General features: G+C 38.6%; 1 protein-coding gene across 3 annotated transcripts in view; it reads right to left on the reverse strand.

Moving 5' to 3' along the window:
- LOC106668149 (homeobox protein extradenticle) overlaps positions 1-18,108 on the reverse strand; it is a 109,445-nt gene that overhangs the window by 18,355 nt on the left and 72,982 nt on the right. For all 3 annotated transcript variants that reach the window (XM_024230465.1, XM_024230464.1, XM_024230466.1), the window contains exon 2: positions 11,482-11,729. In XM_024230465.1, the coding sequence (XP_024086233.1) occupies positions 11,482-11,729 (248 nt within the window). The remainder of the gene's footprint in view (positions 1-11,481; positions 11,730-18,108) is intronic.

Raw genomic sequence — 18,108 nt, forward strand, 5'->3', positions numbered from 1 at the left:
TTGTCAAAAGGGATCAGAAACTGATCGGTCCTATTTCGAAAACAGATAAACCGCCGTAATCCAACACAATAATTTGTGGATTTTTCACTTATAAAGCTCGCCAACCAAGAAAAAAATACATACAATAAAAGGTTACTACATAAATATAATTTGTTTTATTTTCCCCAATTTTATAAAGATTTGGAAGGAGATTTGACCACATTTGGTAATCAATAAAATTTGTTTACCTATCGGATTTTGTTTTAAATGATCAAACCGAGAAATCGTGAAAATAAAACAAAGGATAATGGATAAAACGATCAAGAAAGAAAGGAAAACAGAAGGATATGGTGACCAAATGATCAGGACCAGATGGCTGACTAAAGTACAAATATAGAGCCAGATGTGAACAACGTGACCAAAGGAAAAATATAAAGGTTGAGAGGAAAACGTGACCGAAAAAGAGAAGGACAAGATCAAAATATGACCTAAAGGAAATGAACAAGATTATCCGAAGATAGGACGATCGAAGGGCAAAATGATCTGTGGAGAAAGGAGATGATAAAATGGAGGAGTACAAATACCCAGAGGAGAGACCCATCCGAGGAAAGTTGGCCCAGATGATCAGAGTATAGCAGTACAAGATGACCAGAAGATAAACGCACCAGAGGATAGAAGGACGAATTAACCAGAGTATAGAAGTAATGGAGGATAGTAATTACAGAATAATGCTGGAGGTTAGTCGTACCAGATGGCCGGAGGATAAAAGGACAAGATGACCAGAGGATACGAGTTCAGGATGATCTGAGGAACAAGGATAAGAACGAGATGAGGTAGTAATTCCAGAAGAATGCTGGAGGTCAGTCGCACCAGATGACCATAGGATAAAAGGACAAGATTACCAAAGGAAAAATATAAAGATTGAGTGGAAGAGGTGACCGAAAAAGAGAAGGAAAATATGACCTAAGGGAAATGAACAAGATAATCCGAAGATAGGAGGATCGACAGGCAAAGTGATCTGAGGAGAGAGGAGATGATAAAACGGAGGAGTACAAAATACCGAGAGGAGAGACCCATCCGAGAAAAGTAGGCCTACTTGACCAGAGTATAGAAGTATAAGATGACCAGAAGATAAAAGTACCAGAGGATAGAAGGAGGAGTTAACCAGAGTATAGAGGGGTACTGGAAGATAGTAATTCCAGAAGAATGCTGGAGTTTAGTCGCACCAGATGACTAGAGGATAAAAGGACAAGATGATCTGAAGAAAAAGGAAAGAACGAGATGACCAGAGGATAGTAATTCCAGAAGAATGCTGGAAGTCAGTCGCACCAGATGACCAGAGGATAAAAGGACAAGATGACCAGAGGATACAGGTTCAAGATGATCTGAGGAAAAAGGATAAGAACGAGATGACCAGAGGATAGAAGGACATGGTGATCTGAGGGGAGAAGAAAATAATACACAGGAGGAGAACAAAATACCAAGAGAAGAGAAGGGCAATATCATCACAGAAAAGAACTACCAGATGATCAAAGTACAGAAGGACAAGATCAGACGATAGAAGGTCATGATGACCAGAGGATAGGAGATCATGATGACATGATGATTGTGGAGAACAAGGGATAATTAGAGAGAAAGAAGGACAAGACGACAAGGGAAAATGACAAGATGACCAGAGAGCCAAAGGACAAGACATTAGAAATACTACAGTGTCTAGTTAGGCAAGTTAAAATATGTAGTATTATTGATCGAGGTATCAGGGTAAAAATATAGACTATGACTATCGTTAATTTAATTTTTTTGCGAAAGATTAAAGACAGAGACGAAAGCAGTGCATCGCTGCGTTTAGATTGTTTATTTATTTTCATTCTGAGTTGTAGATCGGGCTATTCTTTAGATCAAGTAGTCTATCATTCCTCCTACGACATCCTGGGTGAAAAATTCCAAATAAATTCACGCCGAGAGTCAACGGATCGGTTTTCATCGATGTTTATCTGCTTGTATTTTTTTTTTCTTCCGACGACGTGACGATTATCCCCGAACCTGACAATTGATTTTATTGAAGACTCCGGCTTTGATTTAAAACTTAATTCTTATTATGGTGTGACGTTTTTGTCCCCCATACCGACTTCGGGGGAAGGAAAAAAAACGAGGGGAGGAAAGAAATAGAATTAAGAGAAGCCCAAGACAGATAATGGCCTCGGCTCATCTTTAATTCAGTTTGCCTAATGATGATGATTTTAATCTATTTCCAATTAAATCTCTCTTTCTCTCTTTCGCTCTGCACTTTCTTGTTTTTCACACTTAATTTCCCATAGCGATTCTTTTCTATACTCATAAATTTTTCTATCAGCCTACGGGGAGTTTTTTTCGCGATTTCATTATATTATATATTTTATTATATAATGATATAATATCTTGAAGTAGTCATCATATATGAAGTATGTCGCAAGGCACAAAAGACTTTTCGTTTCCGTTTATGAAGGTGATTCATCGGAAATGTATGCTGAATGGTTTGGACATCCCGAAAGTCTACATTCCAGGAAGTAGACATCCAAAAGGTATTTAATCCTGCCAGATAACATTAACAATAACGTTAGTAAAATTTCTAGAAATTCAATTTACGGCTTTGTTATCAGTGTCAGTTTTAAAAGCCTGGGAGAATTCACAAATTGAAAATTGTCCAAACCCAAATCCAATTCCAAAACTGACGACAAGAGAGGACAGGAGAAGAACGCGACACAGAGGAAGGACAACATACGCATATAACGAGATAATTAGCACAAGGCATAGGACCATGCGACAAAAGGACCAGATGTCCGGGAGGATGAGATTCTTATAGTTTGACACGAGAGCAGGAGGACAAAGAGACAAGATGACACAGGAAAAGGAAAATACCCAAAATATATTTTAAAAAATTAAAAAAAGAACGAAGAAGAAATGTCCAATGGAAGAACAAGATATAAGATAATAGAGGGACGAGGCAATTCAGGGGCCAATGATCTAGGAACAAGAAGACAAGAAGAAAGCAGAAATATATATCCAGAATAGAGTAAGACCAATAAAGGTCGAGAAGACGAGAGATTAGAAAAACAATAAGCCTCTAGAGGAAAAAGTGTCGATAGGAGGACACGACAAGAAAAGAGGAGAAAAGGGCGACGAGGAGAAAGAAGACGATAAAAAAGAGGACAAGGCAATCTCACCAAATGAAAAAAAAAATGGGGATAAGGTGAAAAAGACGTAGGTAAAAAAATGGACGAGATGGCCAAATGGGAGAAGAGCAAGGTGACCAAAGGATGAAGGACAAGAAAGAAACAAGACTAATACAGAAGATCACTCGAGGGGAGGAAGACAAGATGCCAAGTGGAAAGGAAAGATGATAACTATGGGAATTGACCAGTGGAGAGGACAACATGCCAGGAGAAGATAAGTTTAACATGCACAGAGGAAAGAACGGCTAGATAAAAAGGAGAATGAACAGTACGTCCAAAGGAGAACAAAAGATAACTAGAGGAAAAAAGGTTAAGTTGCCCGGGGGATGTCCTTCTATCCTCCGGTCATCTGGTCCTTTTATCCTCTGGCCATCTTGCGTTCTAACCTCTGGTAATCTTAACCTTATATCCTCTGGTCATCTGGTTCTTCTATCCTCTGATAACATTGTCCTTCCATTCTCTAGACATTTTGACCTTATATTCTAGGGCCATCTGGTACTTCTAAGACAACTGGTGCTTCTACTGGTCACATTGCCCTTATGTCCTCTGGTCTTTTGGTGCTTCTATGCTCTCGACATCGGGTGCATCTATCCTCTAGCCATATTGACCTTGTAACTACAGTTTGCCCTTCTCCCTTCTGGTCATCTTGTTTGTCTATCCTCTGGCCATGTTGACAATCTATTCAACTGGTCGCCTCGTCCTTCTATTTTCTCTTTGACCTTCTCCCCTCTGTTCATCTTGTTTTTCTATCCTCTGGCAACCTCGTCCTTCTATTTTCTGGTTTTCGCGTGCTTTCATCCTGTGGGCATCTGGTTCTTCTATCTTCTGGTCACATTGTCCTTATGTTCTCTGGTCTTTTGGTGCTTCTATGCTCTAGGCATCTGGTGTTTCTATGCTATAGGCATCTGGTGCATCTATCTCTGATATTTTCGTGATTACAATTGAAATTTGTAGAAGTCAAAAACATATCAAGGCTTTTTGATCGGGATCCGTACCAGACTTCAGATTTTGTACTTCTATTTTGGCCGACTTTACCAAATATGTGTAAATATTAAACAGCGGAAAGGTTGGTATTTTCATTACATTTGAAAAAGAAGGTTGGCCTGGAGGGACGTTCTCATTAAGAATCTCCATTGTTGCCTCCCTATCTTCGATGTTCCATTCCTCTGAAAAACAATTATGTTTTCTCCGGTATTTGTATAAAAACTATCCGCGGTCAGATAAACATCATGGTTTTATGTGTTTTAATTTTTACGGTCTTATTTCCGAAAGGAGCGCGTTCGCCTCGGCGATAAACCAGGCCGCGTCAAAATGGAAATAATAAACAACTAATTATACGCCGCTCGGGACGACTCGTTAGCCGTTTTACTGCCTCCGGGATTTAAAGAGATTGCGTTATTGTGTTCGTGACTCTGACGGATTTCTTTAAAGGAGAAAAAAGGATTTCGGAGGGACATAAATTAGTTTTATGCCGGAACGCCGATCGCCTCCCTCCTCGCACCAAATGAGATCTCCCCCGAACGCATTATTCTCCTTCGAAGTAGCTATTCCTGGTTTTAAAAGCATTCTTAACACAGGTTTGAAAGCCACTTAGCCCCGGGGTGGGACAACTATTTTCAAACGTTATAAAATCAATCTTGTTCAATTTCTTTACGAATGTTTCCATTCGAAACAGACCCTCGAGAAGAAATCCCGTCAAAACAGGCCAGATGATTTTCGAAAGGATATGAAAACAGTTTAACGAGCCCGGATAATAAACTGGATTACAACTCGGCCAGCAATAAAAACCTAAGAACTGCACGATATAAATTTACAAGGGCAACTAAAAGTTAATAGATTTACAGGACTTTAATTTAACCCGGGGCATTAAATTTATATCTGATGTATTCTTGTCCCCGGTTAATTTAAGTTTATAGAATATAAATAAAAAAACGTAAAAAATCGAAGGTAGGAAGAATAGGTTCCAGAAGGACAAGTCCAGGAAGAAAAGAGGGTCAGAAGATAACATGACTACAGGGACGGTGTATATAAGGACCAAGAGAGGAGAGGATGAGGCGACATAAGAATCAAAGAACGAAAAGAAGATATGGCATCATAAGAACCAGGTGGTAGTAGGAAAGGAGATAAAAGTAGCACAGGACAATACAAAAAGAAGGACAAGATGCTTTTGATGTGAGCAGGGGGACAAGAGGAAAGGAGTAAGCGATGACAAGAAGACGAGACGATAAAATGTCAAAAAAAGTAAACAGAAGGAAGGTAGAAGGACAAATGACTAGAGGTTAGAAGAAGCATCAGAGGATACGTCAATAATATAACATAAGACAGAAGCACCAGAGGACCGAGGATAGAAGGACGAGAGGACAGAAGTAAATATGGCTAGAAGATAGATGCATAAGATGACTAGAACAGAAGCATCAGAGAACCATAGGAAAGAAGAACCAGATGACAAGACGATAGAAAGACAATATGACCAGAGGAAAGAAGAACCAAAAGACCAGAGGCAAGAAGGACAAGATGACGAGAGAATAGAAGCACCACAAGATAAATCAGTATGACCACAGGATAGAAGCATAAGAGGACCAGAGGATGGAAGGTAAATATGGCTAGAAGATAGATGCATAAGATGACTAGAACATAGAAGCAACAGAGAATCATAGAAAAGAAGAATCAGAGGACAAAACAATATTAGGACAATATGACCAGAGGATAGAAGCACCAGACTACAAGGTCCATATGACTACAGGATAGGAGCACTGGAGGACCAGAGGATCGAAGGTAAATATGGCTAGAAGATAAGACGCATAAGCGGACTAGAACATAGAAGCACCAGAGAACCATAGGAAAGAAGAACCAGAAGACCAGAGGATATAAGGACAAGATGACGACGAGAGGGAAGAAGCTCTAGAGTACAGAAGGAAAATATGACCAGTGGGTGGAAGAACCAGACGAGCATAGAATAAAAGAACAAGAAAGCCAGGGAATAGATGCACCAGTGGATAGAACAATATGTCCAGAGAATTCAAAGACAAAAGGACTAGAGAGTAGAAGGACAAGATGTCTGGAGGATAGACGCACCCCAGGATAGGACCAGAGGACAGGAGGACAAGTGGACCTCCGAGAGGAGGTGGAGAAAATGAGACTACAAGAACAAGACGACCAGAGGATAGAAGGACGTGAGCAGTAGCCACGAGTCGTGGAAATTCATTAAGACGAAACAAAGGAATGAAATAAATATATTTACGTTTTATCTGTGTTCCCCGCGGTCTGTTGAAAGTAGCGATTCGGCTGCCCTTCAAGCCATTCAAGCCGTTTTAAAACTTAATACATATCTTGTCATATTCTGCCTTACTTAATAATAATAATAATAATTCTGGAAAGAAGGGTTGAATCGATTGCACTGAACTAGAGAATTAGGGAGGTACAATAGCCAGAAGGCAGCCGTGCCTGAGGAGAACAACACACTTTTTGTCCTTCTATATTGTCATGTTATATACACACACCCTTCCTAGTATCCATTATCATCATATTCCCCCAGAGCAAATTATCGTTGTTTGCTGTACACATTTTTTTGTGTCACGGGTTGAGCGAAACAGTTACAAGAGAGTCGGCCTTTTTCCTAAGAGAAGGAGAAAATCATAAGAAAATGTTCGACACCATCCCCGGCTTGGCCCGTTTTCTAATTAATATTTATGGGCAGAGGGCCGGGGCCGCTGTTCGCGGGATAGTCGTGTCAAAATTGGGATCTAATCGGAGAAGAAATCGAGAACGGTGCCTTGTCTCGGCATTGATGCCCCGGTGTAAATCAGTATAAACAATTGTAGCATGAGCATAAAAAGGTCATAAAGCCAGGGGGCGGGTTTACGGCCCCCGCAGAGCGCCGTTTAGTGCCCGGTTACTGTCGCCCCCGACTAAACCGTAATTAGTCCAAACATTCACACATCATTTAATTACCGCTTTAAACCTCGCGGGTTATGAAAGGAAAAAAAAACATCGGAGGAAAAAATAGCCTATAACTCGTTTTGACAGATTTAATTGAAGGTTTGGGGCTTAAGTAAAAGAGTGCACACTGGATATTAAATTATAGGGCTTAGAGGTGCACCATCCCCGCCTATGTAATAGAGTAATAGGTCAGCTACGAAATTACAGTTGTTAGCCAGTAACCACAGTTCACAGGCAGTCGTTAGGCAATTCAACCAACCGCTTCTTACCCCTTGTCATACTAGCTCTAAGTACAATTCTCATGTCACATCCACATCTCTCTCAATGACTACCTAATTGCATAATTTTACCTCTATTTTTTTTGTATTCGCCTGCCTATTCGATGAAATTAATCATTGTGTCCACGAGCCTGTGACCGGAAAATTATCTCTATCGCCCTTTAACTTCACCCGTCCTCACGCTCCAATACCCGCGATAAACGTAACAACATTTTATTGTTTATTCGCTCGAATGCAAATACTTGCAGTCTGCTTTTTTTCCACGTTTTACATGAAAATTATTTCAGAAGAAATGGCCGTTGTTTTGACGTTTTAACGCTAATCTAATCTAAAGACGTGAAAGGTGATAAGTGGACTTCAATTTTTCTAATCGGCCTGTAGAACTTCAAGGCAAACTCAACTGTCCATGTTTTACACATTATGGAATTGTTTTAAATATTTTTACTTGCTAAAAGGTATTCGCAAGTTCGTACTTTAATGAAAACAAAAATTAACCAACTATGTACAAATCTCGTGCAAACTCAGGAGGACAGAAGGACAGGAGGACGAGTTGTCAGAAAAGAAAACGATAGGACAAGTCAACACGACTATTAGTGGACTGAACAACCAGATGACAGTAGCACAAGATTATTTCTTCTTGTTCTTCTCCTAGCTCTAAGTACGATTATCAAAGGCAAGAGCAGGAGGACAATTAGTCCAGAGGAAAGATGATGGAAAGAAAAGGCGACGCAAGGGTCATAGGACAATGCAGTAATATTACCATATTATAGAAGATGTCCAATGGAAAGAAACTGGATGAGAAGTCGACAAGATCATCAGAGGACTGAACAACCAAATGACAGGAGCACAAGATTATTTCTTCTTGTACTTCTCCTAGCTCTAAGTACGATTATCAAAGACAAGAGCAGGAGGTCAATTAGACCAGAGGACAAAGACTAGAGGAAAGATGATGGAAGGAAAACAAGGTCACAGGACAATGCAATAATATTGTCGTATTATATAAAACATCCAATTGAACGAAACTAGAGGAGAAGTCGAAAAGATCATCAGGGGAGTGAACAACCAGATGACAGGAGCACAAGATTATTTCTTCTTGTTCTTCTCTTAGCTCTAAGTACGATTATCAAAGACAAGAGCAGGAGGACAATTAGTCCAGAGGAAAAAGACTAGAGGAAAGATGATGGAAGGAAAAGGCAACGGAAGGGTCACAGGACAATGCAATAATATTACCATATTATACAAGATATCCAATGGAAAGAAACTGGAGAAGTCGAAAAGATCATCAGAGGAGTGAAACAACCAGGAGGAGAAGATTCTTAGTTGCACTTTTACAAGCTCTAAGCACAATTGTCAACGAGGAATGTAGAACAATGCGACAGGATGGCCAAATGATCAAAGACGATACAAAGAGGACAAGTAGAGCAGATTTCCTAGAGCTGCACAACAAAGAAGACCAGATGGCAGGCCTATCAGATTCTAACTCTTACTAACTGAAGTACAATTTTACGACAGGGAGACAAGATGAGTATTACGCAAAAGGACATGACCTGAGGATGGAAGATGATGGGCGGAAAAGGCTAGTGCAGACAATATGATAGGATATGCCTCAAAAACGAGAATTGTGTAGAAGTTGGCATGTTTGTCGTAGAACTGCGTAACAAGATGACCAGATGACTTGTACTACCAGAGGATAAGAGGTTGAGAACGGAAGAAACCCGTTATAAAACAAAAAGAAACATAAAGAGCGAAAGGCTAAAAGGGACCAGAGGATCAGAGAGAACCAGACGACCGTAGATCAAAGACGTGAAAGACAAAAAGATAAGAAAAAGGCAACATATGGACCAGATGATAAACGATTCTTACTTCTTGTACTTTTACTAGCTCTAAATACAATTCTCAAGGAAAAGAGCGGGAGGGCAAGGTAAACGTCTTGTAGTTACTACAAGATGACGAGATGGCCAAGAAAGAGAGTAGGAGGACAAGGCAAAACAAGTTTCTTTCCATTAAACTTCTACTAGTTCTAAGTACAAATCTCAAACACAAGCGCAGGACAAGGTGACACGAAAGCCAGAAGATAACGGGACAAGAAGGCCAGATGTTGGAAAGAAAAGGAAACTAGAGAATCACGTAATAAGACGCACGGCTACAAAAGGACAGAAAGAAAGCACAACAAGATGTCCAGAGGATGGAACGGAATAACTAGAGGATCATGATGATAGGAGCAAAATTAAAGGATTACATGACAGGACAGGATTGTTACTCCTTGCACTTCAATCAGGTGTAAGTAAAATTCTCAAAAACGAGAGCAGGAGGACAGGCGACAGAAGTACCAGATAAAGAAGAAGAAACAGGGCAACAAGAGGACAGAAGGAAACATGGCAAAAGCACCACAGGGTAGGAAGAGGGCATGATGACTCAAGTACGAGAATAGAAGGAAAGGAGACGAGGACTTAGAACAACGAGACAAGAGGACCAGGTGTCAGAAAGTCAAAGAAAGAAGAGCTATAGGACGTGGAGATGAGAAGACCAAGCGATTAAAACAAAATAAGAAAAGAGTATCAAAGGACAAAGCCACTGGAAGCCTAGATCATTAAAGGACAAGAGGTGAGATCAAAATGTTAAGAGGATAAAAGGTTGAGAAATATGAAAACCGGGATATTCAAACAAAAAAGAAATAATTCACGAAACGTCAAAAAGTAAGAACAAGATTCTTGTTCAACAACAGTTTCAGGAGAACAAGACAGGATCAGAAGGGAAAACGACACGAAGACCAGGTAAAGAGACAGGGCGAAAGAGGACAAGAAAAGCGCGACAAACCACCAGAGAATAGTATGAGAGGAAAGAACAACGCAATAAGAGGATAATTAAAGTACAAAATGTCTCAAGAACTTCAACAGGAGTACAAGATATCCAGCAGAAAGGACAAAGTAATGAGGTCGAGAACATGACCAGGAGACAGAAAAACAACATATCAAAGCAAGAGAACTTAAGACTAAAAAACAATAGAATAATATAATAAAAAGAAAAGAAGAGATGACCTCGTGAAGGCAAAAAAGAAAACAAAATACAAGTGAAAAAATAAAGAGACATGTAAACAAAAATAAGGCAAAACAAAAGGACTACCTGAGGAAAAGATTAAATGAAAGGAAATTAACAGAAAAGCAAAAACACGAAACAAAGTTGGAGGAAATGAAAGGAGAAAAGGACAAGAGGGAGATATGTAGGCAGGACATGAGTAGAATGGATTTGCAAATGAGAGATAAGGATCACAGCATACGATAAAATATCTCATTTTCCAATAATTTTGCCTTAGAAAATGATCGAATCATGTTTAATTTTTCAACGCGATTGAAGAAAACTGCAAAACCATTGGATTTGATTGCATCATGGGCGATTTAGAAAGGGGATGTATTATATTAGATGCACAGCAAACCTGTGAAAATCAGCTCCTTTGTTATGCAGATTTTGTTATTTCTGAAGGTATTTCAGGCCCGTATAAGGGTGATTCATTTTCCCTTTCAACTGTTATCACTTTAACTTTTCGATTTGACATTCTACAGATTTCCGAGTGGATATATTCAGAGAGTGAATTATTCCTAGATGTATAAAATATTTTTATGTTTTTTTTACAACCTGGGACCCCGGACGGAATTACAGTTGTTGTACATTAGTACGATGTTACGAGGGGGTGAGAATGCGAGGGTGCACCCTCCATGACATCGCCTAGCACTTCGGCAGAATGTTGCCGTGGCCGGGCACCCCCGAACTCCCGTGGGAGGACTCGTTCCCCTTGACATCCCGTCTACGTCCGGGAGGGTTGCTTTCACCCTTTCTTATTCTACCTACCAATATTATTCTTTACTCTGCGTTATTCATTTAGACGAGCCGTGTTTTTCTAGTCTGCGGTTGGATAATGGAAGACCTGAATGATAATCACAGTTTGGCGGACTATAACCGATTTAATCAATCGTCAACTGGGGGAACCCTTTCGGTACGATCATGTATGCTGTTACAAACTTAAATGCTATCGAATATAAAATTTATGATTCCAGAATGTTTCATAATTGCCTCACCTGTTCATATTTTTCTAATTCTTGGTGGTAGATTTGCCTGATTTGGGCGAGTTTGGCCCGGTAGTCGGAGTGTTCTATCGCGTTGTCCTGTACCTGGCCGGATGCTGCTGCTGCGCTAGCCGCTGCAGCCGCACTCACGCCGCCGCCCTTTTCCGGCCCCGCCACCCCTTCAGCTATTAACATATTGTCTAGCCTCATCAACTGGGGATCCGGAGGCTCTTCTTCTTGTGTGTTCCTTAGACTAAGTACTGAAACAGAAAGAAAAAAAAACTATGTTAGCGATTTATAAAACAATACAATCTTAGAATCCTTAGTATACAAAGCTGAAGGTCATAAAACGTCATCATAAACGATAATGCTTAAAATAGAACAATTACGCCGAAAAACGCAGCGATACACCGTTCTGTTAAAATAGAAATTTCAAGGCTCGATTTTTTGACTTTTTCGTGAAGATAAAAGCCAATCAACATGAACTAAAAGAAATAGTTTAATAGTTACTTTTACAAAATTTTAATATTTAATAAGAAAACGATTTCCATTTAAAACGCAGCGATACACTGTTCTGTTAAAAAAGCAATTTCAAGGCTCGATTTTTTGACTTTTTCGTGAAGATAAAAGCCAATCAACATGAACTAAAAGAAATAGTTTAATAGTTACTTTTACAAAATTTTAATATTTAATAAGAAAACTATTTCCATTTAAAACGCAGCGATACACTGTTCTGGAAAAAAAAGCAAATTCAAGGCTCGATTTGAGGCTTGCACTCTCTTCCTAATGGTAAATACTGATAAAAACTTTTCTCAAATATGTTTCAAAATCAACAAGAGCACGTAAGAAAGTAGTGTAAAACGCAGCGATACACTGTTTTGGTCAAAATTACCTCTAGGGCTCTAATTCCGCGCAAAATTATATCTTTAAAGATAAAAACCTATTTCAAACAAACTACAATGAGAGAGAAAAAAAGAACAATTTGTTTAAAAGCTGCTTTATCCAACAGGATTTTCTCAAATTTAGAACATTTGTGGTACCACGGACGGTAACAGCTTAAAACGCAGCGATACACTGCTTTGGTCAAAATTAACTCTAGGGCTCTAGTTCCGCGCAACATTATATTTTTAAAGATCAAAACCTATTTCAAATAAGATACAATGGCAGAAAAACATAGAACAATTTGTTTTAAAGCTGCTTTACCCAAAAGGAGTTTCTCAAATTTAGAACATTTGTGGTACCACGGACGGTAACTGCTTAAAACGCAGCGATACACTGCTTTGGTCAAAATTAACTCTAGGGATCTAATTACGCGCAACATTATATTGTTAAAGATAAAAACCTATTTCAAATAAGATACAATGGCAGAAAAAACAGAACAATTTGTTTAAATGCTGCTTTACCCAACAGGATTTTCTCAAATTTAGAACGTCTGTCTCACCACGGACGGAAGCTGCTTAAAACGCAGCAATACACTGTTCTAGTAAAAAGCAAATTCAAGGCTCGATTTGAGGCTTGCACTCTCTTCTTAATGGTAAATACTGATAAAAACTTTTCTCAAATATGTTTCAAAATCAACAAGAGCCCGTATGAAAGTGGTGTAAAACGCAGCGAAACACTGCTTTCGTCAACATCAACTCCAGGGCTATAATTCAGCGCAACGTTATATTTTTAAAATTAAAAACCTAATTCAAATAAGCTGCAAAGAGAGAAAAAACAGAACAATTTGTTTATAAGCTGCTTTACCCAAAAAGATTTTCTCAAATTAGGAAGGAACATCTGTGGCACCACGGACGGAAGCTGATCAAAACGCAGCGATACACTGCTTCGGTCAAAATTAACTCTAGGGCTCTTATTCCTCGCAACGTTACATTTTTAAAGATGAAAACCTATTTCAAATAAGCTACAATGACAGAAAAAACATAAAACAATTTGTTCTAAAGCTGCTTTACCCAGAAGGATTTTCACAAATTAGGAACATTTGTCGCACCAAGGACGGAAGTTGCTTAAAACGCAGCGATACACTGCTTTGAACAAAATAGGGCTCTATCTGAGACTTCGATTTTCTTGTTCATGATAAAACATTCTTCAACAAAGCTTCAAAATCAACAAGAACGCGGAAGTCTTTTAAAACGCAGTGACACACTATTTTAATGAAAAAAAACAACAACGCCCGGACGAAATTTCCGGACATGATGATCTTTTTAATGATGAAAACGCAGCGTCACTGACATAGGTAGTTCTTTAACCCCCAGGACGATTTTTGCGCCCAATTTTATTTTTAGTGAAGTAAACCACCCTGAAAGGTGCTTCTTTGATCATCAAGAAACCCGAGAACTTTTTAAAATGCCGTTTCGGTTCCGAATCATCGGCATCTTTCTTCTCTTCTTATAAACCGCCTGAATGATAGATTTGGCCAACTTCTCGCCCCCTGGTAACATCTGTCGCCAATTACTAAACTTGCCAGCAATCTCCAGGCTGCCGAAGCATCGTCGAAGACTGGGCGAGGAGAAGAGCCGTAGACAAATGGGCCACGTCGTCCGACCGGCCGAGCCAATTTGTTCACCGTTTAATTGGGACACGACAGGGGATTATTCCCGTCCAATCCAGGCCCCTTGTATATATAATTTCACTTATCTGACTTGGTAGGAAAACGACACCGGTTTAATTTTCCGGCTGATAAAAGGGAATTTTAAAGAGCCTTCTTCGACCAGTGAATCAACGTCCAAGGATCATTTTTTGAACTTTCAAACTGAAAAATAACAATTGGCAAAGACAGGCGACCTTTCAGCCAAGGCCTGTTTCGTTGGACACGTTTTTTTAGGGATAATCCGACAACACGCAGATTAAAACGTAAACTGGTCAATCTTTCATTTATTGTACAAAGCTGAATGTCATTTAAAGCCAACGTTTCTTATCATGAAGCACATTTTAAATTATTCATTCTGACATATTTCTTGATGCCGGATTACAAAAAGCTTAGAGCTTTAGCCAAAGAAAAACAGCTTTGATACAACTAAACACTTTTTATCGGGATTTAATTAGTACACCATCATTCTTGAAACAACTGTACTTTTTGAATGTAATATACAGGTCATCTATACCAAAAAAAGGGCAAATATTTTTTCACCTTCCAATGGAACTACAGCAGTAAATATTCACAAATATTGCCTATTTTTTAGGGAGATTTTTAAACTTTAAGGAACATAGAAAAATAAATATTCACTTTTAATCAGGATTTCCAGCTCCTTGAAAATATTTTCAATAACTTTCTATTCTATCAGGATGTCATGATAAGGAGTTATTTTTTGTTTTTAAGGAGCTCAGAAGAATAATTATTCACATTTTAACAGGATTTCCAGTTCCTTGAAGATTTTTTCAATAACTTTCTATTCTATCAGGATGTCATGATAAGGAGTTATTTCTCGTTTTTAAGGAGCTCAGAAGAATAATTATTCACATTTTAACAGAATTTCCAGCTCCTTGAAGATATACTCAATAACTTTCTATTTTATCAGGATGTCATGATAAGGAGTTATATCTCGTTTTTAAGGAGCTCAGAAGAATAAATATTCACATTTTAACAGGATTTCCAGCTCCTTGAAGATATTCTCATTAACTTTCTACTCTATCAGGATATCATGATAAGGAATTATTTTTCGTTTTTAGGGAGCTCAGAAGAATAAATATTCACATTTTAACAAGATTTCCATCTCCTTGAAGATATTCTCAATAACTTTCTATTCAATCAGGATGTCATGATAAGGAGTTATTTTTTGTTTTTAAGGAGCTCAGAAGAATAAATATTCACATTTTAACAAGATTTCCATCTCCTTGAAGATATTCTCAATAACTTTCTATTCAATCAGGATGTCATGATAAGGAGTTATTTTTTGTTTTTAAGGAGCTCAGAAGAATAATTATTCACATTTTAACAGGATTTCCAGCTCCTTGAAGATTTTCTCAATAACTTTCTATTCTATCAGGACGTCAGGATAAGGAGTTATTTTTTGTTTTTAAGGAGCTCAAAAGAATAATTATTCACATTTTAACAGGATTTCCAGTTCCTTGAAGATTTTTTTAATAACTTTCTATTCTATCAGGACGTCAGGATAAGGAGTTATTTCTCGTTTTTAAGGAGCTCAGAAGTTTCAAGTTTTAACAGCATTTTCAAGCTCCTGTACATATTTTCGATTATTTCCAATTCTACAAGGATACAATCTTATAGAAGTGCCAAGATAGGTGGCAAAGCAAAAATCAATTCCAGCTGATCGATTAACGTTATTTTTGTTGTAAAACCAGCCGGTAGTTAGTTATCATTCAGGTGTCGTGCTTAAACGTGAGATCAAGTAGGACTTGCAAAGTCCCCGGGCGCGAGTCCTCCGCTTATCGCGGAAAAGTTCCTATTTATCCCCCCGTCCCTTCAGGAATCGCACGGTTCCCCGGCCAATAAATCTTTGTAATGTGTATATAGGCCACCGGGTTGTTTACTGTATATCAACCTCTGGGTACACTTGTTGATCTGGTTTATCGCCCTGTCAAATTCATCCAGATAAACGGATACACTAATTTCCCGTTGTGCGTTTTTCGACGACGGTGAGACGAAAACCCTTTCAAAACCGGCACGAGTGGAAAATCCAATCGGGGAAAATTTTCCTTCTCGGAGGATTTAAATTCGACGCAAAAGACGTCCCGTTACATAAATAAACCGCGAAATGCATGTTGTGTAACTAAGATGATTTTTGGGCAAATTACATAAACAGTTATATTTTTAAGAAATATATATAATGACGTCGTCCGGTTATGTAACCGCCCTGGAAATGTTTCCACAAAGGAGGAAGACTCCGTCCGAAACGCTTGGACCTCCGGGCTAGTCGACAAAACAAGAATTTTTCCATTAAGCCAGATAAAAGGTGAAGAGGAAAATTTACGCTTTCATTCCATTGTCCCTTTCAAAAGACATGGATTTTCAATTTGCTCCTCCACCTACGACATTTTTTTCTAATTTAATATAAATGAAATTCAATAGAACGAACGGACAATTTACCAAATCGGGGTGCTCATTTCCAACAATATACCGTACAATTGCTATAACTGGCCATGTATAACTCCCTCAGGTATAAGTTATTGGGTTGTCCGGAAAATAATGCAGGATTTTGGTATTAAACAAAAAAAAAGAAACTAGTTACTTTAAAGCAATGTTCTTTAATCAAAATAATTTCCCATACTCTCAATACATTTCTCCCAACGTGTTGGTAACTTATTAATTCCGTCTGAGTAGAATTCAGAATTTTTAGAATTGATAAAGTCAATAAATGCATTTTCCAGTTCCGTTTGATTTTTGAATATTATGTGTTCTAAGTAGTGGTCCAGGTGTCTAAAAAAATGGTAATCAGTAGGCGAGAGGTCCGGAGAGTAGGGTGGGTGAGGCAAAGTTTCATAGCCAAGCTCCAATAATTTTTGTGACGTTACACGTGACACATGTGGTCGAGCGTTGTCATGCAACAAAATGGGCCCTTTCCGATTGACCAAAGAGGGCTTCATTACTGCCAATTTCTGATGCATGGTATTAATTTGGTTACAGTATGATTCAGCATTGATGGTTTCGCCAGGATTTAAGAAGCTGTAGTGTATTAAACCAAATGAAGCCCACCATACCGTAACCATTACCTTTTTTTGATGAGTTGGGGGCTTTGGAAAATGTATTGGAGCTTCTCCTTTGTCGAGCCACTGTCCAGAACGTCTAGTGTTATCGTAGAGAATCCACTTTTCGTCACATGTAACAATTCTGGCCAGAAATGGGTCATTTTTGTTTCGACAAAGAAGTGATGCACAAACATCAAAGCGCTGATTTTTTGGCGATCGTTTAATGAGTGTGGAACCCAATTTTCGAGTTTTTTCACTTTTCCAATCGCCTTGAGGTGGTCAGCGACGGTCGTTTTACTGACTTTGAGTTGCTCTGCACCCACCACTGATCGCAGAACATCATCATTAAGAGAGGAAGGCCTTCCACGACCTTCTTCATCTTCAAGGCTGAAATCTCCCTCCCGAAATTTTTTAAACCACCTTTGCACAGTGCACTCATTAACACAACCCTCGCCCCAGACTTGGTTAATGTTTCTAGCCGTTTGGGCTCCGCTTCGGCCGAGTTTAAACTCGTAAAAGAAAATCGTACGAAATTCTCGCTTTGACATTATAAGGATGACTGAATTATTTCCAAGTAGCGGAATGCTACAGAGGTAAACAAACAATATCATTTGGAAGAGGATTAATAAGTGTTGAAATCCTGTAAACGTAAACAGAATATTTTATATAGATTTTTTTTAATGAAAACTTAAAATCCTGCATTATTTTCCGGACAACCCAATACAACGCAAAAACTAAAAAGTAAGTGACACTAAATACGTCATTATTGTAAAAAATAAAAAAAAGCTTCGAACTACTATATATTTTAGCCACTTTATATCGGATTATTAATTAGCGAGTAGTCTGAATATCTTGGTAAATATAACGTTTTACCAGGCTATGCAATTTCTAAACAGCTTTGCCCAAAATATACAGGAGCTCTAATGAATTCCACTTTATGCCAAGATTTATCCAATCTTTAATTGATTTGACAATTTGTCCATATCTACCAAG

Source organism: Cimex lectularius, unplaced genomic scaffold (assembly GCF_000648675.2).
Source record: "Cimex lectularius strain Harlan isolate CLEC.00 unplaced genomic scaffold, Clec_2.1 scaffold55, whole genome shotgun sequence".
In the NCBI taxonomy this organism is placed as follows: Eukaryota; Metazoa; Arthropoda; class Insecta; order Hemiptera; family Cimicidae; genus Cimex; species Cimex lectularius.